Raw genomic sequence first — 21,482 nt, 5'->3', positions numbered from 1 at the left:
ACACGCACGCCCACGCCCACGCTCGCTTCTAAATAAAGAAGGCAACTGCGGAATCGCTCGCGACGCAGGAGGTGGTGGGGCGAGGCGAGCTCGCGGGACGAGCGGGGGCGAAGCTTCTGGTGGTGGTGGTGGTGGCTCTCGTCGTCAAGCAGCAGGAGGGGAGAGAGGAGCCGGCGGCTGAGGTGGATGGCGGTGGAGTACCACTGCTGCTCGGCGGCCTTCTTCGAGCACATCGTCATCATCGTCGTGCTCGTGCTCTTCGCGGGCCTCATGTCGGGCCTCACCCTGGGCCTCATGTCCCTCAGCCTCGTCGATCTCGAGGTGCTCGCCAAGTCCGGCACCGAGCAGGACCGCAAGCACGCAGGTTCCCCCTCTCCTACTGTCGCCACCCGTGTTTCTCGGGCGCTCCGGTCCGGGTCCCTTCGCTTTCTCTCGCGTATGGGTGCGAGCCTGCGAGGTCATGTTGCGCGGGGGGGCGTGTGCGGTGCCTGATTTGGATGTGCGGTTGGTCGGATTTCGCTGGGGCTGGTACACGAGTTGGCTTGGCATTTCGTCGAGCAGCTCCAGGGTGGCAGGGTGGCAGTTCGATTCGTGAGTAATAGGATAGGCGTTTTGCTTTGAGAATCGGTGGATGGTGAAACTAAAGGTTGATCAGGAGTATCGGACATTTGAACTGATAGGCTGTTTCGCCGTATTGTTGACCAGGAGTATCTGGAAACCCTGGTTGCCTCGTGTTCCTGGACTTGGCCGCCTGTGAGTGGGATATGACTGGTATTGATCACCTGGCAGTGGGTTCTGAGTTTCTCTAAACATAATGAAAATGCTGCACTGCCTTTGGGCTTTGGCTTTGGCTTCACTAGACATTGGGGTTTCTTTTTTTTACATATAAACCAAACCAAATCTAGACACAAACTTTGGGGTTTCCTTTTTATTATATACTACTATACATATAAGAAGAGCCATTGAAAAGAACGGAGAAGTCTTCCTGTTCTTCTTCTCAAGTGAGACTTACAGTATATTGTTAGGAAAAGATGTGTGAGGTTGTGGTTTTTAGTAGAAAGCAAAATGTGTCTTCAGTTAGGTTTGTTTGATATCCGTGGGATTTTGCCACATTGAAATGGTTGGAGATGACTCCTAGGATATATATTATTTGCAGAATCTGATGCAAAAGTATTAAATTTCTATTAGGTAAACTGCAGGAAATATCTAATGCAAATTATTGCCTTGGATACCTTTTTTCAGCAGTACTGACAGTGTGACACTATGTTTCTTTGTTGCAGCTAAGATTTTACCTGTTGTGAAGAACCAGCACCTTCTGCTATGCACTCTTCTAATCTGCAATGCTGGCGCCATGGAGGTGCTTCTCTATGCTTCCAGTGACTCTTGGATTACAAAAGTTCGAAACCCCACTATAAATAAGTTGTGATGATATGCTTGTCTGTGTATAGGCTTTGCCCATATTCCTTGATAGCTTGGTGACTGCTTGGGGTGCGATTTTGATATCAGTGACACTGATTCTGCTATTTGGTGAGGTGAATCATCCAATTTTCACTTACGGATGCTCAGCTTCATGTGTCAAGTTTGGTATCATGTGCTAATATTTTGGTATGAACAGATCTTACCACAGTCCATCTGCTCACATTATGGACTGGCTATTGGTGCTTCAGTTGCTCCATTAGTTCGTGTGCTTGTTTGGATCTGCTTTCCTATTGCTTATCCTATAAGCAAGGTAACAGGCGTACTCCCTGATAGAGTGTATTAACATTACTTGATGACTTCTCCAATATATAATGTGGACTGAAAATTTCCTCTGTTTCAGCTATTGGACTATTTGCTGGGTCATGGTCAGACAGCTCTCTTCCGTAGAGCTGAACTAAAGACACTTGTCACTATGCATGGGAACGAGGTATACCAATTATGTTGTCTCCTAAGTAGCAAGTCTATCTTGCAAATGTTTCTATCTATCTGTAGCTTTCGGCACGATCTCTGTATGCTCCCACTAGGAAACAATCACATGGGCATTGGCTAACCACAGTCTCTACATAGCACATTCGTACTTTGTTTGCAGGAAAATATTGTGTACTGTGTTAGTTTAAAGCTTGGTTGCTTGATTCAAGCATCTCGTATAAGAACAGAATTGTATGCTTGGTATTGGCAAATAAGTCTTCTTCAAATGGATCCGTGAAGTCTTCCATAGCTGATGTGCATGTTTAAGCAGGGAGGATGTTGAGCTATTCCAACTCATCACAGCCAACTTATGATGGGTGTCAAGTTAGATTATACAGCTTATCATAATTTGTTATCTTTCTACTTCATTTGTCAAAGTTTAGCAATCATTTTGCAGCCTTATCTGTGTCAACAATAAGGATGCAACAAGGTATGTAATTTAGTGAGTCCAATGCTTAGGAGAAGAGTGGCTGAAGGGTACTGGAACAAGCAGGGGTTTTGTGAAAACCGAAGGCATAAGATGACAATATATTTAGACCACTACCATACGGTTATGTGAGCTCGATGTTTAGGCTTTCAAAGCGGATAATACAATATAATTTCGTTTTGAGAGTCATTAGTGGATCTGTGGATGATTTGCTGGTGTGGATGTGTATTCAATGGAACACAATAAATGATGCCTACTTGGAATATCGAATGAAGTTATATGCTATAAACATCTTTTTACTGGTTTGGGCATATATGCAGCTGATCGACTTAATAGATGTGTTACGTTTATTCTATCCAGACACATTTAGCAAGGATGTCATGGCATAGATTTTGTGAGGCATGAAAGTTTGCACGTGTATGAAAGTTTATGTTATCTTAGCTATGTTACTTGTTTGTAACTGAAACAGGCTGGCAAAGGTGGAGAATTAACCCACGATGAAACTACCATAATAGCTGGAGCTCTTGAACTGACTGAAAAGAAAGCTAAAGATGCTATGACATCCTTGTGTAAAACATTTGCAATTGATATAAATGCAAAACTTGACAGGTAATACGTCATATCTATGTTTTAAACAGCGTGCTGCAGTTATGCAGAATTGTTGTTAACAAACTGTGCCATTGTCTCCTTCACACAGGAATCTGATGCAAGAGGTACTTGATAAAGGGCATAGCAGAGTTCCTGTTTATTATGAAAAGAAAACAAATATTATTGGATTGATATTGGTAATGTCCTGCTATTAAAATATGCTATGCATTTTTTCAGGAAAATTTGGAAATTTCTAGCATTTTCCATCTATCCTTCAGTTGTCTGTCCTTGTTGAAGAAAGATCTTTGCGTAGAATAGGATTCTCCACAGTGGTAAGGATTACCAATTACTAGCCAAATAGAACATTCAAATTAAGTTCAGAAGAGATTCAGGTAAATGGCAGGGGAACTAAGCCCAAAAGGGTTGCCATTGTCAATCCTTGTGAGAAGTAAGTTGACAGCAAACAGTTCATGTATGTAGTGTTACAACAACAACAACAACAACAAAGCCTTTAAGTCCTAAACAAGTTGGGATAGGCTAGAGTTGAAACCCAACAGAAGCAATCAAGGTTCAGGCACGTGAATAACTGTCTTCCAAGCACTCCTATCTAAGGCTAAGTCTTTGGGTATATTCCATCCTTTCAAGTCTCCTTTTATTGTCTCTACCCAAGTCAACTTCGTCTTCCTCTACCTCTCTTCACGTTACTATCCTGGCTTAGGATTCCACTACGCACCGGTGCCTCTGAAGGTCTCCATTGGACATGTCCAAACCATCTCAATCGGTGTTGGACAAGCTTTTCTTCAATTGGTGCTACCCTTAATCTATCACGTATATCATCGTTCCAAACTCGATCCCTTCTTGTATGACCGCAAATACAACGCAACATATGCATTTCCGCGACACTTATCTGTTGAACATGTCGTCTTTTCGTAGGCCAACATTCTGCACCATACAACATAGCAGGTCTAATCGCCGTCCTATAAAACTTGCCTTTTAGCTTCTGTGGTACCCTTTTGTCACATAGGACACCAGATGCTTGCCGCCACTTCATCCACTCTGCTTTGATTCTATGGCTAACATCTTCATCAATATCCCCGTCTCTCTGTAGCATTGATCCTAAATATCGAAAGGTATCCTTCCTAGGCACTACTTGACCTTCCAAACTAATATCTTCCTCCTCCCGAGTAGTAGTGCCGAAGTCACATCTCATATACTCAGTTTTAGTTCTACTGAGTCTAAAACCTTTGGACTCCAAAGTCTCCCGCCATAACTCCAGTTTCTGATTCACTCCTGTCCGGCTTTCATCAACTAGCACTACATCGTCCGCGAAAAGCAGTTCATGGATGTAGTGTTGGTTTAATAAATTGTTTGCACTTGTATTTTTAATCAAGATAGAAATTTGTGGAAGATTGATTTATTAATCTGGACACACATAACATACTTTATTATTTTGTTAAGGAAGAAGTACTTCGAACTTACCTCCTGTTCACGTAGCTACTCTAAGGTATTATGCTCAAGGCAGGTGTAGCTGTGATTTAGTAAAGGCTGAAACATGTGAATGTGTAAATTGATTTAATATGAAGCAATGCTATCAACAATGGCATGTGTGACATTGGTGAGAATTGCTGAGTTTTTTGTATTCTCTCTTCTATGATCGACTAATACAATATAAAAATGTGGGATGTGTTGCACGTGAGTTAATATTAGTGGCTATGACTTTTGAGTATAGAAATTTCTTTTTTGGTAACCTTTGCGGATATAACTGTATTGCATTTATCTTTATGGATTTTCAGGTGAAGAATTTATTATCGGTTAATGCTGATGATGAGGTTCCTATAAAAAGTGTAACTATCCGCAAAATTCCTCGGTAATATATGAAAGTTCTTTCTATCTAACGGTTTTAGGTGGTTTCTGTAGTGAACTATGTTTCCATATGTATCAGTGTTATTGGAAATACAAAGAATGACCTATCACATATCCTTGATGCTCCACAAGAGAACCTATTTATACCAGTCATGAACATCGCTATAGGATGGGTGGGTCCTAAATAACTAGTGTGTAGTGCGGTTTCAGGCTTTCAGCTTGTTTGTTGTTTTCAAAATTGGGGCATTGTTGGAAGAACATTCATATATATGACATGTATTTGCATACAAGTGGCTTATAGTTCGGTTATTGTACAAGTCGTGGCTCTCAAACTCGTATACTAAACATATATCAAGTTCAAATTTGGATATAGGAAAGTGAATAGTTTATTTCTTGAGCAATTCGAATGTTGGAGCCTTCTAGTTTGATCATCATATTTTGAACATATTACTATAGCAAAGACCTAATATATATTCAGCTCACACATGTGCCCCTTGCTGGATTTCAGTGTTCTGGAAGATATGCCCCTCTATGACATCCTAAACGAATTTCAGAAAGGTCACAGCCACATGGCAGTAGTCATAAGAAAAAAGAATCCAAGTTACCCAACTGCTGAACAAGCTGCCAATGATGGTGGAACTTTCGGTGAGCTTCTATGCAGTTGTTACACCTTATTAGTCATCCTTAGTAACTCACATCTGCTATGCATTATCTTCTCAATATATCTTACTCTCTTTGCTTTCTTTTCATTGGGTGTGGAACAAAGAGGTGTCCATTGCTATTGATGACAAGAACAGCGAAAAGGTCGTGAAGAACCTTCCACCACCGCTGCAAAGATGGAAGAGCTACCCTAACACTCAGAACGCATCAAATAGAGGAAATAGGCCTAAAAAATGGTCCAAAGATCAAGCAGACGTTCTGCAGGTCCATAAAGAACCCTTGCCCACATTGAGCGAAGATGAAGAGGCTGTCGGTATCATAACCATGGAGGATGTCATAGAGGAGCTTCTGCAGGTTAGTGGTCTGCAAATTTCTAAGCTTTGTTTAGGCTGTCGAGTAAACTGTCTTGTTGTCTAAAATGCTTGCCTACCGATAGCGCATTCAAACCAGATAAACTTTTATCGTAGTTGTGTTACGAAATTATGGTGATTATTTTCGTTGTTAGAAAACTATGGTGATTATTTTATTTGTTGGAAACTATAAAGATATTACGAAATTCAGTAAAGTAGGGCGTACATGTCCTCATTATAAATAGGATTAAGTCCATTTTTGACCCCTCAACTCTTGTCTTTGTCTAATTTTAAACCCCAGCTATAAATCCAGGTAACTTAATCCTTATAAATATATGGAGGCTCAAAAGGTCCTATCTTGTGCACATATGGCTTGCGCACCGCAACTGTTGTACAGTGATTCTTTTATATTTTTGGTTTTTGTTGACGCAGGAGGAGATATACGACGAGACAGACGTACATGAGGAACAATGACGCTGGCCTTGCGCCCACTGTTTACAGTTCCCTCCATCTGTTAGAAAGTGCGGCATATGTAATGTATGTAAACTTATGTATAGACAGACAGATACATTGAGAGATGTTTTAGCCGTAGCCCGTAGCCCGTAGCCGTTCATTGTAGTACTATATAGGTGGCTGGCTGTCTCGAGTATTGATAAAGACTGTTCGGAGGGCGTCGTCCTCGTCCAGAACAGCAACATGGCTTTGGTCCGGAAACTGTAGTGCGTACTTGGCACCCGGGATTGAAACAGAACCGTCGACGCGTCTGTGTAGCTGGGTTCAGAAGAAACCACAATAAGATATTTGTTTCTTTTTATGACGGCCGCAGGCTGACACTGTATGTGAATACCGAGATCTCCACATTTTGAGGCAGGCAGGCTGGTGCAGCCGTACAGTCTACGGAACGCAACAGTAACGGTATGTGAGTACCGCTCCTCGTTTTCTCCATGGGAGTTTATTTGAGATTGTCTACCAGCTACCGGTACCGTTACCGTGACACAGTCACGGAATGTGAACAGCGCACGCCTGTATTGATTGTCTGGCTGTCTGCACACCTACGCTAGCGCTATGGGAGGCCGGAGGCCGGCCGATGCAGTAGAAAGGAACGCCGCGGGCGCGTAGAATCAGAAATTCAGAATAGAGGGCCGTGTCACGGCCGCAGCAAGAGAGCCTTGGTCGTCCTTTGCAAGAGCTGACGACGGCAACACTACTGTGTGCTGATGCCTTCTTTGGAAGCGTCGTGAAAGGTGCTCCCCCTCACTCTGTTGGTTTTTTCAGATGAACTCTGCCTAGGCGCCTAGGCAGGATGGCGACGAATGACATCGTGCTCTCCCTGGAGATGTTGACATGTTTGCCTGCCTTATAAACCGTATTTTTTTTTCAGTCAACGAATAATATTTTCTCTCATAATAAATCAGCCAACAGTACTTTCAGCTATGGCTTGTCAGCTAAGTGAACATGGCCGGCCTAGGTGGCTAGAGTCGGATAACGGTAAACATAACGGTAAACATGAAAGGATTGTTCCTAAGTGGAATCATCCCCAGGATTGTCTTTCACCGCCAAATTAAGTCACGGGGATGGTGGATCAGGCGATTGGCTCTGCTGCAGATTGCAGTCTAGCCCCACATTCCTCGCCTGTTCGCTTGGTTTATAAGCCGTGCTTTTTCAGCCAACGAACAATATTTCTCTCTCACAACAAATCAGCCAACAGTACTTTCGGCCATGGCTTATCAGCCCAACGAACAGGACACCTGTTATCAGAGACGAACGGGATTCGCCATCGCTGCACCAGGACCCATGTAGGTTGAGTTATTTTTTATCACCTCAATCTTCAAGTATAAAGTGGTAGTATCTCATGCATCAACTCACATCACACCACACACACACCACACGCGCACACACACTAGATCTATACAGTTAGGAGATGTGATAGTTGTAATCTATCCATGCAATGCTTTGGGCACTGATGAGGCACCCGAGGCCGAGTTGGAAGGCCAATCAAATTTAATTTCTCCTTCCACTTCGATTCTTCGAATACACTATCTAGAAAGCTTTCGCCGGTTGGACTTTGATGAAAGGCCAATCAAGATTTAACCGTGATGATCTGCTTAACATTACCGGTTCTAATTGCAAAATTTTCTCTTACGGGCATACGGCGCAGCCGCCGCAGCACGTTTTAACCATCTATATCAACTTTTTGATAGTTGATTGATGATACATGCATCAACGTAAGTTCTACGGAGTATGAACTCATAACACGTACGTACAGATACAGTAACCGTGTATACAGTACTACCTACGACTCCTGTTTCATGAGATGATAGCCCACCGCGGCAGTCTGCACTCTGCAGTACCTAACTACTGGGAGTATCCGTTACGATCCGAGCAGTGCTCGCCGCCACTGCTGTACACTTGTACACAGCCTCGCGACTCGCGCCACTGTCCCCTGGCGCTGCTAGCCATCTATGGGGCATGGGCAATGGCGAGCCAGCCGCGATCTCCCTTGCCGCCGTGCTGTGTGGGCTACCTGCCTGCCTGCGCGGCGGCGTGCTGGGCAAGCAGCGCCAGCCCGACGCAGGCAGCACCGCAGAAAGCAGAGCCTCGCCGCGTGACGCAGGGTGGACGGGAAGACGGGTGGTGGGGGCCTGATCTGGGCGCGCAAACCACGCCTGCAAAGAAAACGCGGCCGCGCTCGGTGAGTCGGTGGGTGTGTCCCTGGCGCCGGCAGGTCAGCACGCCGTGCGGCCGTGACACACTACCATGTGGACTACGGTGCCCGGCTTCTTCGCTGCTGTCGTCTGTCCAGCGGCGTGCGATCCGCGGGGATACCGTACTGCACAGGGCTAACAAATTGAAGTGGCTGGAGAGGCCCACGTGCGTAAAGATGGCAGCGGGCGTGGTGCCCGCGGATACCACCGTCTTACGCCCGCGCCCGCCAACTAAATCTCTCGCCCGCGCCCGCGCCCGCGACCCGCCACGGGCAACAAACCACGCCCGCGCCCTCCATCCGCGGGCATGAAATGCCCGCGGGCATGCCCGTGTGCCCGCCAGGTTTAAACCATAGTGCATTACAAGAGATATGAAGATACAAATTCACATCAAATCGTGTATATATACATATATTTGCTTGTAGGTCCCACATGTCAGACCTGTGGAGCGGGTCTGGCGGATAAGCGGGCGCGGATAGCAAATTTCTTTGCCCGCGAATAACTATCCTCTGGGTTTAGGATGGTGCCCGCGCCCGTGCCCGCGGGCAAGAAGTGGTGCCCGTATCCTTGCCCATCGGGTTTCATGCCCGCGGGCATGCGGGCATTCTGTGCCCGTTGCCATCTTTACACGTGCGCGGCGCGGATGGTGCTGCAAAGTCACGCGCGACGCGGACCACGCCTGTGTCCCGGCCGGGGAGCACGGGAGCAGGATGCAAGGTGCCCGAGACGACGTCACGCGTCGTATCCCATAGTTGGCCATGCAGCTCGAGTCCATCGGCCCGGGCCAAGACCCGTTTTTTTGCCCGGCCCAAGCATGGCCCGACACGGAGGCTAGCGGGCCCGGGCTGGCCCAACCCGGAGCAGCAGGCCATGCCTGGACCTTACCCTAGGCATGTGGGCCGGCACGACATGCCCTGCTACAGCGTAGCCGGCCCACTAGCGGCCCGGCCTGCAGCCACGGCCTCCCCACGTCTCGCCCCCGCATATAAGCGACTCGCCTAGTCGCCTCGCCTCCTCGCCCGCTCCGTCCTCCGCAGTCCGCAGTCACACTCAGTCCAGTCGCCTCGCCTCCTCGTCCACTCCGCTCTCCGCTCCCAACCCTAACCCTAATCTCCAATTCCCCACTCGCTCGCCGCGGCGCAGCCGAGCCTCGCTCGCCCAGTCGCCTCACCGGCGGCCGGCTCCGCAGTCCGCTCCCAACCCTAACCCTAATCCCCACTCGCTCGCCGGCTCGCCGCGGCGCAATCTCTGCTCTCTCTCTCTCTCTCTCGTCCGCATCGGCCACATCCACGATCTGGCGAATCTGAGCTCTCTCTCGTGATCTACTGACCTCATCCGTCGTCCTCGACTCCGGTGACCTCGATCCGCCTCTCCTTCCTTCTCCCTCTCTCCTCCCTTCTCCCTCTCTTCTCTCGCTCTCGATGAACTATGTGAGTTTGTGATCGTGTTCCCGTTCGTCCCTCCTCCGCTGTTCGCCGTCGTTTCTAATCGGTCTCTCTCCTCTGGGTGGCCCTCGTCATCTTCGGCACCGGGCTCCGGTTGCGCAGGTACTCCACTAATCCTAACCCTAACCCTAGATATGTCTTCTCCACTTCTTGTGTCTCTTTCACTGACTCTGGATCTGTACCTCTATCTCTCTGACTCTGTTTTTCTCCTCCGTGCAGGTTGGTTGTCGATGCCTCATCGTCCTCTTTCTGTGGCATAGACCGGGCACGGCGGACGCGCGTACCGTTGAGGAATGGTGCTGGAGATAAGCCATCCGCGGTCAAGGTCGCCATGGGGGATGACGACGATGTCATCTATCCACTCACCGACAACGATGACCTGATCATGGCAGGGCTGCTCCCAGAGGACGACGACGACATCCATGACGACGCTGCAACGTTGTTGGGTATCGATGTCGGTAATGACTCTACTCCGATCAATCTGGATGGTGGCGACGGTGGTGGAGGGGCAGAGCCAGCGCCGTCGGCGACGGTGACAAGGACATCGGTTGACTCCAACAACACAGATGGTACCTCATGCCTTGGTAAGCGTAAATCTGGTGTCTAGGTTGATTTTGATGAGATCTATGAGACTGTGAATGGTCAAAAGGTTCGAACTGCTGCTATCTGTAAAATGTGTAAAAGTAGATTGTCTGCTAGATCTTCTACTGGCACTGGCCATTTGATTAGGCATTAGAAATCTTGTAGGAAAAAGGTTGATCATGCTGCTAGGGTTCAGTCTAGGCTTTCTTACAATCCTGATGGATATATACATAACTGGGACTATAATCCTGCTGTTGCTCGCTCTGAGTTGTGTAGGCTTGACCTTCCATTAGGTATAGGTGAGTCACAAGCATGAGAGGATTACATTGTTCTTGCTCATAACCCTAGGTTTACCAAGGTTTCTAGACAGACCACCACTAGAGATCTTGGTAAGCTATTTACTGAACATCGTGATAAGCTTAAGAATTTTGTGTTGCGTGCTGCTTCTTCTGTTGCTTTGACTTCAGACATTTGGTCTGGTAATACTAAGGAGGACTATATTAGTGTTGTTGCTCACTATGTGAATGCTAATTGAGAGTTACAGAAAAGGGTTATTGGTCTTAGGCTGGTTGAGGTTAAACATTCTGGTGAAAACATTGCTGAAAGAATGACTGCTGTGGTTGAGGAATATTGTCTGATTGACAAGATTTTCTCTGTCACTCTAGACAATGCTTCTTCTAATGCTAGGACTATGAACACTTTGACATCTCTATTTGCTTGTTACTTGGGTCCTGATCCTTTGGATCCTAGTAACCGTAAGTATAGTCTTGTACATCAATGTTGTGCTTGTCATATCATTAATCTTATTGTAAAATCTAGATTAAAGAGGTTGAAACCTTACACAAAAGATTTTAGAACTGCAATTAACTTCTTAAATTCCTCTAATCAAAGAATTGCATTGTTCAAGGAATACTGTAATGCTAAGGGTGTTAGACCTAGAAAGTTTGGCTTAGATATGGATGTTAGATGAAATTCTACTTACCTAATGCTTAAACACTTGGTTCCATACAAGAATATATTTTCTATGTTCATTAATTCCCATTACGATTCATAATTGTTGACTATAAATCATTGATATTTTACTGAGAAGTTATTGGAGTTCCTGTAACTCTTCTATGACTCCACTGTTGTACTGTCTGGTATTTATTATCCTACAAGTCTACTTGTTCTACACCATATCCTAGAGATTGCTTCTCATTTGCATGCATGTGAAAAAAATCATAATCTGAGAGGTATTGTATATCCTATGAAGCTTAAGTTCCTTAAATATTGGCAGGACATACCTCTGTTATATTCATATGCATTCATTCTTGATCCTAGAGCTAAGATGAGAGGTTTCTTTAATGTGCTGCAATTACTTGGTGAATACACTAGTTTTGAGTACAACTCATACTATGCTGATGTCAAAACTGAATTGTATAAACTGTTTAACAAATATGAGAGCAAGTTTGGTACAGTTAGGTCTCAAAGGGTTGCACAACCATCACATCATACAGGTAAGAAAAAGCAGGCATGAAAAAGAATCTTTGGCCGTGGATCAGGTGTTGTTGGCCCTTCCCCTCTCCCTGCCACTTCATCTCCATCTACTTCTGCTGTTTCTGAGCTATCAGCTTACTTAGACAGTGATAATGTCACTTCTTATGAGGATGATTTTGACCTACTTCTGTGGTGGCGTGACCACAAGCTAACCTTTCCAATCCTGTCTATAATGGCTAGAGATATCATATAAGTTCCTGTATCTATTGTCTCTTCGGAGTCTTGTTTTAGTTTGACAGATAGGATAATTGAGGAACGGCGATTGCGCTTGTCACCAGAGACTGTGGAGATGCTGACATGCTTAAAGAACTGGGAGTTAGGAGAAAAAAGGGAACAACATACTGTTGACAACCAAGAGCTTGAAGACTCATTCCAGAACTTGTACCTTGAAGAAGATGGACCTGCTGGTGGTGCTCCTGGTACTTAGTGAGGTACTGAGGTTGAGACTTGACTCCTGAGTATGTGTGTGTGATCTATGACTATGAAAGAGTGTGTGTGACTATAAAAGACTTGTCTATCATTTGAACAATGGTTAATTAAGAGCTGGCTGTACTCTTTTTTTTCTTTCTAGGGTTTCTCATAAGGGTGAGTTTTACCTAGAAAGGTTTTCAATGAGTCAACATTGCACTAAACAGCTTATTTTTGTTATTTTTGTTGTCTGTTGGCTTTGGAATTTGATTCTGTGAATGTATGAAACTATGATCTGTGAATGTATTGAACATTTCGACTTCAATTCTGTGAATGTATGAAAATGTGATGGTATCGGACAAGTTTTGGACTTTGATTTTGTGAATGTAAGAAACTGTGACATGTGAACTGTGAATGTATGAATTATGAAATTGTGAACTGTGAACTGTTATCTGTTTGTGAAATTGTGAATGTAAAGGGTAACAAGCCGTGGGCTGGCACGGCCCGTGATTCTGGTCGTACTTCGCGGACCGGCTCAGCATGAAAATAGGCCCATAGGGCCGTGCTTGGACCGAAGGCCAGGCCCGTGGCCCTATGAGGCACGGCCCGAGAAGCACGGCGTGCCATGCCGGCCTGTTGGCTATCGGGCTGTGCTGGCACGGGCCCGTGCCGTGCCGTGCCGGGTCACCCCGTTGGCCATATATAGCTGCAGACGGTGAGGTCCAGGATGAGAGTCGATGACCTCTCCAGTGAGCTGCATTGGAGGAGCAGGTTGCCGGTGAGTTATTATGCTTTTGCAATCAATTCCATTCGTCTACCTACAATCATTTCTGGTTCACAAGATTTCCCCCTATTTGATCTAGCATGATTGGACTGATAAATGGGCTCCTTGATGTTGGGGCATTTCTGGTTCATGATATTTCCCCCCTATTTTCTCCACTACAAGGGTGCTTTCTACCTCCAGCTTCCCCAGTCAGTATATTCAAGTGACGCAGAACGTAGTACAATGGAGAAAATTCCATCATTGCTTATGTGCTTTTGTTAGGACATTTTTTGCTCTTTGAAATTGTTACGATGCGCGTAGATATGTGGTACAACTTTGCTTCTCCCAATTGGCATGATTTTGTCCTAAAAAACTTATAGATTTGTTGCAAAATAATTTTGCACGGTATAGAGTATTTGGAGCTAGAGTATTGATAGCAATTTTTGTGAAGCCTAAATTATTTGGACTTAAGGTAATAGATGTATTTGGTTAAAGCTAATTTTAGCTTCATTGTTCATATGTGAACATAGCCACTTGAGATTATTTTCTGAAGTAGTAGGCAACAAAAAATTATTTGGTCAGGCTGACATACGAAGCACACATTCTCTGTGGGTTGTAGAAACTCATCAGTTGCATATACCCCAACATCTTACTTGCAGGTTGACATTGCTGCTGGAGGCTTGCATTCAACTGCACTAACTATAGAGGGAGAGGTATTTTTTCCATTATCTTGATTCTTGAATTCAGGGTTACCATCTCAATATATGCTGTTTTATCCTTCCAAGCCACCAGATGACACACATATATTGAGGGACAGGCTATTCTTTTGTGCTTAGGAAATTAGTTTCATGAAAACTGTTATCATATTATGTTGGGCTGCAAATACATTCATTTGTTCGCTTATTCAGCATGCTTTAAAGATGTCCAAATTAGAGAGCACAAAAAATATACATATTATACGATGAAAGTAACCTAGAGGAGTTTGTTGACCATGTTGAGCACATCTGAACCAAATACAGAGTCAGCAGTTGTTCCAAAAAAAGGGCTACAAATTGACTTTGGCTTGAGTTCTGTTGATTCAGATCCATTTGTACCTTATTTTGCATTTTTCTAAAAAACGAATATTAATGTCATGGAAACATGTATTTTAACGTAGCAAGACTGGCACTGATCACAATAAATAGCAAGAAGAGAAACATAAGGCACTACTGGCTAGATATTGTATTGCATAGGGGTAGATAGTGATGGGGAGCATGATGAGGGTGTATGTTGAGACCTGAAATTAACTAGGATTGTTTCCAAGGTTTTCCTTACATAGATGATACTGAGAGCTTGTGGTTGTTTATTTATAAAGATGGATCATGTGACAAACATATATGCTGTACTGGGCAAAGCATATATGCATTTAGGTGCCTCTGCTATGTTTATGTCAGACTTAACGAAACTGCTTGCTGCAGCAAGTGTTGTGGCGGCTGCTACAGCAAGCCTGCCTACAACTACTATTCTTTGTAGTAGAAAATAAGCAGCAGCAACTTTTGTAGCTACTTCAAAAGCACAGCTGAGTAGGTCCCATGAGTTGCACAAATCGACCCGATCCAATCTTGATGCATTGTAAAATCTTCTTTTTTGGTACTCATCATTTTCTACTTGAACACATATTTTGTTTTTTATTCTCTTAACCTGCAAGCGGTAGAGTCTTACTGCCTGTGACCGGAAGGTCCCGGGTTCGAGTCGCGGTCTCCTCGCATTGCACAGGCGAGAGTAAGGCTTGCCACTGACACCCTTCCCAGACCCCGTACAGAGCGGGAGCTCTCTGCACTGGGTACGCCCTTTTATTCTCTTAACCTACACCCTTATGACTAAAAGGATTTGTTGCTGTTTTGGTCTCTCTAAGTGTAATGGTTGGGTGAGAGGAGAGCACGGGAGGCTTGGATTGGAGATGATTAGAGCAGTCATATGGTGCCCCTAAAGGTTGAGCTTCTAGCTGGAGAAAATATTGTTCAGGTAATAGACCTTGGTATTACTGGGATGTTGTTGGCTTCCGTTGCATTAACCTTTTCTCTGCGCTCATCGCTAGTGAGTCATCTATATTATTGTACTTTTTTTTGCACGCCATCATGAGTGAGTCATCTGGTGCTATTTTCCTCGACTCTTTTTACCATATTCCCCCTTTAATTTTTAAGCGTTAATCTGCTTGAAGCAAAGTACATATCTCAAATGTAGTTTTGCTGTCTTACATTACCAAAATCCCAAATACAAATGCCAAATAATGTTTACTTTTGCTTCTATTACTTATGCCCATACAAATCCCAAATACTCGTGCCAATGTAAAATTGTAAATCCCTGCACCTATTTTGCTACCTATTCAGACTGTCAGTGGTGTTTGAGTTGTCATTTTGTTTAGACTGATGTGTGATCATTGGCATTTCCCCTAATTTTTGCTTGGTGCAGCTAGTGTGCCGATGGAGAACTAGCCACCATTCTTCCCCATCATCAACCATAACATTGCCAATGAGATACCGGTCAATGTGCAGAAGTGCAATATCTTGTATTTTTGCAAGCTGGCTTGGTATGTTGGCATGGACCATTCTGTTGCATCTGTGATTTAGTAGTAGCAAGTCATTTTCTTATCTACGAGTCTACTAGATATGGTGTATGTGAAAGGTTACTACTAGTGATTGGTCGTTTTCTTATCTACGAGTCTACTAGATAGATATGGTGCAGCACACTATACTTGCTTTTTTAGAATACAAAAATTGTCTATTTAGGAAGACATTGTTGCCTAACAAATGAAACTTAAATTGTCTAAGAAAATGCAGCTGGTGTTAGGTTTTATGGAGGTGTCAATAATCAACATTTAGAGCTGAATAATTAGCAATTAGACATTCTTTGGCACGGTGTAAGTACATGTGCCTTAGCTTAATTATTTATCACTTTACAATCACCCTCTCACAGCTCACACTTAGAGGTAGAAGATGAACTTGAGCACAGAATGTAGCACGAGCACACCTCTGCTGGAGTGCTGGTGCAGCAAATTATACTGCTTTTCATTGCTAAACAAGCTGTAACCACATTTAGTGCACCTGCTACTACTATAGCCACTACTAGCTACGGTTGGATAGTATCGGGCTGAGATCGGCCACTACTTATTGCATATTGTTGTCATGCTGTTACTGTAGATAGAAAATGCAGCAAAGGTGACCTGCAGCCAAGGTGGAGTGTGCAGCAGGCTAGATAAAAAAGTGTAGACGAGCAATACAGTACCACCGAAAAATGTGCATGTAAATTTAGTTAAGCAATTTAATATCATTAGTCAGGCAAGTTGTTAGTAATTTGGTGGCAATTCTATTTGTGTCCAACACAAAAAATGTGCCTATAATCTCTACTCTTTTTACCGTCAAGCGTTACTCTGTGCTCTAAGTGATTTAACCATGCGCAGGTGACTAGGAGAAGCATGAGATTCCATTTTCTCGAGTTGGGAAGTGCAGTTTCAGAGCTGACTAATGCAGGTGACATATTGTTGTTCATAGATCATTATTTTTTTCTTTTTTTTCTACTGTTATGATGATCCTTTCTGTTCAACCATTGAATTAGTCTGCCTTTTGTTAAAAAACTAGTTATTGATATCATCACCCTGCCTCTGTTTGATATGTATTTTTGCAAATAAACCGGGTGTCGGGGACCTAATACCGGGGTACCTCAGAAGGTGGAACCAATAACCATCGAACGTTAAAAACTTCTGGACGGATATGGGCGTCGTTACGTTCCTTGCCCGAATGACAGGAGTTTGGTTCCACCTCGCCCGACGCCTTTGGGACAGCTCCGTCTCGCCCGAGGGCTAAGGGCAAGTCTCCACCTCGCCCGACGCCTTTGGGACAGCTCCGCCTCGCCCTAGGGCTAAGGGCAAGTCTCCGTCTCGCCCGACGCCTTTGGGTCGGCCTCGCCTCACCCGAGGGCTAAGGGCTAGTCTCCGTCACGCCCGACGCCTTTGGGACAGCTCTGCCTCGCCCGAGAGCTAAAGGCTAGTCTCCGTCTCACCCGACCCCTAAAGGGCGGGCTCAGTCTCGCCCAAGGGATAAGGACTGGCCTCTGCCTCGCCCGATGACCGAGGACGAACCTCGCCCCGCTCGATGTCTAAAGACCGGTTTCGTCTTACCTGACAACTTCTCCTCGTTCCCTCATTATGATGGGTACAGGGCAAGACGAGACGTTCAGGTCAACCACGACTTCAAAGACCATACCCTACGCCCTAGCAGGAAAGGTACTACCAGGGAACGATGGGATGGGTGCTTTAAACCCTTCCGAGCACCGCAGAGCCTGAAAAGTACTGCAAGTACGTGCTCCTCGCCCTATAGAGTTGTAGGCGCCGCCTTCAGCTCTAGGACACGGAACCCGACAAAGATATACGACAACCACTATGCTCCAGAAAAGAATTTGTGATCTCCACAAATGATGGATATACCATCACCACGTTGTGAACCCAAGGGAGCGATGCCCGCTTCCTGACCCCTCGGGTCCACCAAAACAGAAGACCTTGCCCATGGCGCTACTCCAGACCCCAACCCCACGTCCCTCTGACAGAGACTTATAGGAACCAAAAGGCATGCGGAGCAAGGCTGGGCGAGGCTCATAAGTCAAAACCACTGTACCACAACCCATACCCTGAGCAGGGTAGCATTCTGTAACCATCCTGACATACTACAGAGGTATCAACAGTATTATAGACGCTTATCATCCTTTCACACCCATCAGAATGGGTAACCAGGTTGGGTAGACATGAGCCACAAGGCTAGGTAGAGTACACATCCTAGCCCTCGTGCTTGTAAAGCCATCCCCTTCATCTATAAAAGGGGGTACGCTTCCTCCAATAGAGGGACTGACTTTTGACGGCACAACACACAACACACACAGTTAGGCTGCTACCAAGCTCTTGGCCCCCTTTTGACCCTTCCATAAGAGACTTGGGATCAGTCCCTCTCTCGATCGTTTGTACCCCCTACTATGAACTGTTTTCGGTGTTAATAACATGAGCAGCAACAAATTGTACATAGGGACATTCAGCCCGAACCAGTATAAATCTTATGTCCTTTAGCACACCATCCGAGTCTAACGCGCATTACTATAAATCTACTTGCCGGTGCTTGTTCGAAACACCAACAGTTGGCGCGCCAGGTAGGGGCCTTTGCGCATTCCAAATCAGGCCTCGGATGGCCACCCACGCAATCAGCCGGGTCCTGGGCGCACATGTGTGTTTTGGCGACCTAGATTTCATCGTCACACTAGGAGGGAAACTGGCGCTGACCCACACAGCCGCACAGTCTCTCCCTTCCATCAACCTCAGCCATCTAAGGCTTGAGGGCTAGCTGGGCGACTCCCTTGGATCCTAGTTATCTAGGGAGGCCCCATGCAGCATCACCCTATTTTCGGAAGGCCCCACACGGAGTGCCCCGACAGCGTTTTTGTTCGGTCTCCGCATTGCTGCAGCGACCGCTGGCCACCTTCTGGCACTATGCATGGTTCAGCCGCCCATGGACAGCGAGTTCGTGGGGACAATTGAACCTAATACGGAGACTCTCCATAGGCTCCTCACAGAGGAGCCAGGATCGTTCTCTGGCTCGGACTCCAGTAGGGGGAGCCATCACCCTTCCCGGGAGTGCTTCATGGCGCGGACCCCCGAGGGGCATGTCGAGGACGTCTTCGGGGAAGAGGCTACCCCAACAAACGACCCTGACGGCGGATCCAGGGGGGAGGCAATAGCCCCATCTCGTTTGGGGATGGAGCAGCTGAGAGCTCGCAAGCTGGAGATCGATGAGGCCGGACAAGGGCTTGTCTAGGAGTACACGGACATCAATCGCGAGATTGAACGCCGCGAAGGCGGTGGGCGCGCACGCGCCACGGCCCACGCCGTACATTAGAGGATCCTCACCGACTACGGGGGCCTTCCTCACTTCGCTTGGGCAAGCTAAAACATCGCCGCAGCAACGGCCTTGCTGCACGGCCTTCCGGAGGCCGCGACGTTCGAGGATCGCCGTGCCTGTCGAGAAATTCGCACGTTGCTCGAGCGTGCGGCGGCGCAGCAGGCGAAAAGCTCGTTGTCTTGACAACACGAACCCAACACTAGCCAGCGCACGCCCTCAATGCGCCCCACCAAGGACGCGTCCATTCACCAAACACCGCCAGGCGGCAAGTAGCCCTCCGTCGTCCCGGTGCATCAACGCCTCGGCCGTGACCGTGACGTACGCAGCACCATCGACGCTCGCAAACGCGCCCACGACGACGATGGAGAGGCAGCACGCCGTGGCTACCATCCCCAACATGGTGAACGCTATGACATCAATGAGGACCGAAGCCTGAGCCCCGGCCTACCAGGCCCTCAGGCCTTCGGCCGACACATCTTCAACGCTGCGTTCCCACTAAGGTATCGACCGCCTACCAACATCCCTAAATATTCTAGGGAAACAAACCCCGGGCTTTGGCTCGAAGACTATCGGCTTGCATGTCAGGCCGGTGGTGCGAGTGATGACGATTTCATTATTCGCAATCTCCCACTATTCTTGGCCAATTCGGCACGAGCATGGTTGGAGCACCTACCGTCCAACGCCATTCAAAGTTGGGCGGATCTGACAGAGATCTTTGTGGGGAACTTCCAGGGCACGTACAAACGCCCTAGAAACCCATGAGACCTCAAGAACTGCCGCTAGAAGGCAGATGAAACCCTCCGCGGGTACATCCGGCACTTCTCTTGGTAGTGCAACGAGCTCCCTAACATCGTCGATGCCGATGTGATAGGAGCCTTTCTATCTAGGAAAACCTACGAGTCTTTGGTACACAAGCTAGGGTGCAGGGGCCCGCAAACCACCAAGGAGCTCCTGGACATTGCCACTAGCCATGCCTCAGGAGAGGAGGTGGTTGGAGCCATCTTCGACCATTCTGACGGCAAGGTGAGGCGGGACGAGGACGCCGGCGAAGGCGCTTCCAACTGTCCCACCAAAAGAAAGAATAAGAAGCAATGGCGCGACAACTCGCTCATGGCCTCAGCCGACCGTAAGGGTGGCCGAAAGCCCACGGAGGGCGCTCCAAACCATTTTGAGAAAATGCTCGAGGGGCCATGCCCAAACCATGCCTTCCCAGCCAAGCATCTATACAAGGATTACGGCCTCATGCGCAAATACTTGCCCGAGGGCCTCAACAAAGGGGAGCAGGGGAAGGAACCTACCCTCACTATAGATGACGCAGAGGAGAAGGACGACGCCTTCCCAACGCCGACCGGCGCGCTCATGATCTTCGGAGGATCAGTGGCCTATGACTCCAAGCGCCGTCAGAAGATTGCACGCCACGAGGTCTATACAGCTGGACCGTGCTCTGGAGCCTAAGGACAACTCCTAGCCGGGCCATCGGCTACACCCCCTTCTTCATGGTCTATGGCTCTAAGGCCGTTCTCCTAATGGACCTTGACTATGGAGCACCAAGGACCAGGGCATACGACGAACAGGGGGCCGAGGCATCCCACCAAGATGCCATGGACTAGCTAGATGAAGCCCGTGACATCGCCCTCCTCCATTCAGCTAAGTACCAGCAGGTGTTGCAATGGTACCACAGCCGACGGGTGCGGGGTCGAGCCTTCAACATCGGAGACCTCGTCCTCCGCCTTGTGCAGAGCAACAAGGACCGCCACAAACTCTCCCCACCCTGGGAGGGGCCCTACGTCGTCGCAGAAGTACTTCGCTCGGGCACCTACAAATTGAAAACCATCAACGGCGAGGTCTTCACCAACGCCTGGAACATTGAGCAGCTACGTCGTTTTTACCCTTAAATGAACACATGTTTCTTCTTATCAGTCTTTGTCTTTACAAAACCCCGATCTTTAGTGACATCTGACCCCTGCAAATTGTGAGGGGCCGAACCTCACTCGGGGGCTAATATAAGTACAAGTACGTTTATCTTGCAAACACTTCTTGTATTATCTTTCAAAACTTTATCTAAGTTTTCTGATCTTCTCGTAAACGAGTCCTAAGGACTAAGATTTCAGAAACAAATTCCGAGTACAACTGGTAGAACTGTGGGAGACCCATGCCCCAGCGGCTACAACCTCTTTGCTCACCAGCATGATCAAAATTAATTCACCCGCACTCCTAGTTTCTTACAACTCGGGCCACGGGAAGGGTTGGAGGGCACCGAAACCTCTTCTACAAGAAGAGAAAACTAAAA

General features: G+C 46.7%; 1 protein-coding gene across 2 annotated transcripts; it reads left to right on the top strand.

Annotated features, from left to right (window-relative positions):
* Positions 1-6,710, top strand: LOC136521827 (DUF21 domain-containing protein At2g14520-like). 2 transcript variants are annotated; one of them, XM_066515592.1, is made up of 11 exons: positions 1-364; positions 1,281-1,357; positions 1,449-1,532; positions 1,616-1,729; positions 1,820-1,906; positions 2,844-2,983; positions 3,072-3,087; positions 4,756-4,829; positions 5,334-5,470; positions 5,592-5,839; positions 6,268-6,710. In XM_066515592.1, the coding sequence occupies exons 1-11, from the start codon at positions 187-189 to the stop codon at positions 6,307-6,309; spliced, it is 1,197 nt and encodes a 398-aa protein (XP_066371689.1). In that variant the 5' UTR covers positions 1-186; the 3' UTR covers positions 6,310-6,710. The 2 variants fall into 2 exon arrangements, with proteins under 2 accessions (XP_066371689.1, XP_066371697.1); XM_066515600.1 differs by having other exon boundaries at positions 158-364; positions 3,072-3,159.
* The last annotated feature ends 14,772 nt before the right edge of the window (positions 6,711-21,482 follow it).

This window comes from Miscanthus floridulus, chromosome 2 (assembly GCF_019320115.1).
Source record: "Miscanthus floridulus cultivar M001 chromosome 2, ASM1932011v1, whole genome shotgun sequence".
NCBI classification, from domain to species: domain Eukaryota; kingdom Viridiplantae; phylum Streptophyta; class Magnoliopsida; order Poales; family Poaceae; genus Miscanthus; species Miscanthus floridulus.
Note: the sequence above shows the minus strand (reverse complement) of the source record. Positions and strands in the feature narration are given on the sequence as shown.

Bases quoted from the DNA above. Each gene is read 5' to 3' on its own strand.
- LOC136521827 (XM_066515600.1), top strand. From the start codon at position 187: ATGGCGGTGGAGTACCACTGCTGCTCGGCGGCCTTCTTCGAGCACATC. The intron at 1,358-1,448 runs GTGCTTCTCTAT...GTCTGTGTATAG, and splicing joins GCAATGCTGGCGCCATGGAG to GCTTTGCCCATATTCCTTGA. The intron at 5,840-6,267 runs GTTAGTGGTCTG...TTGTTGACGCAG, and splicing joins TCATAGAGGAGCTTCTGCAG to GAGGAGATATACGACGAGAC.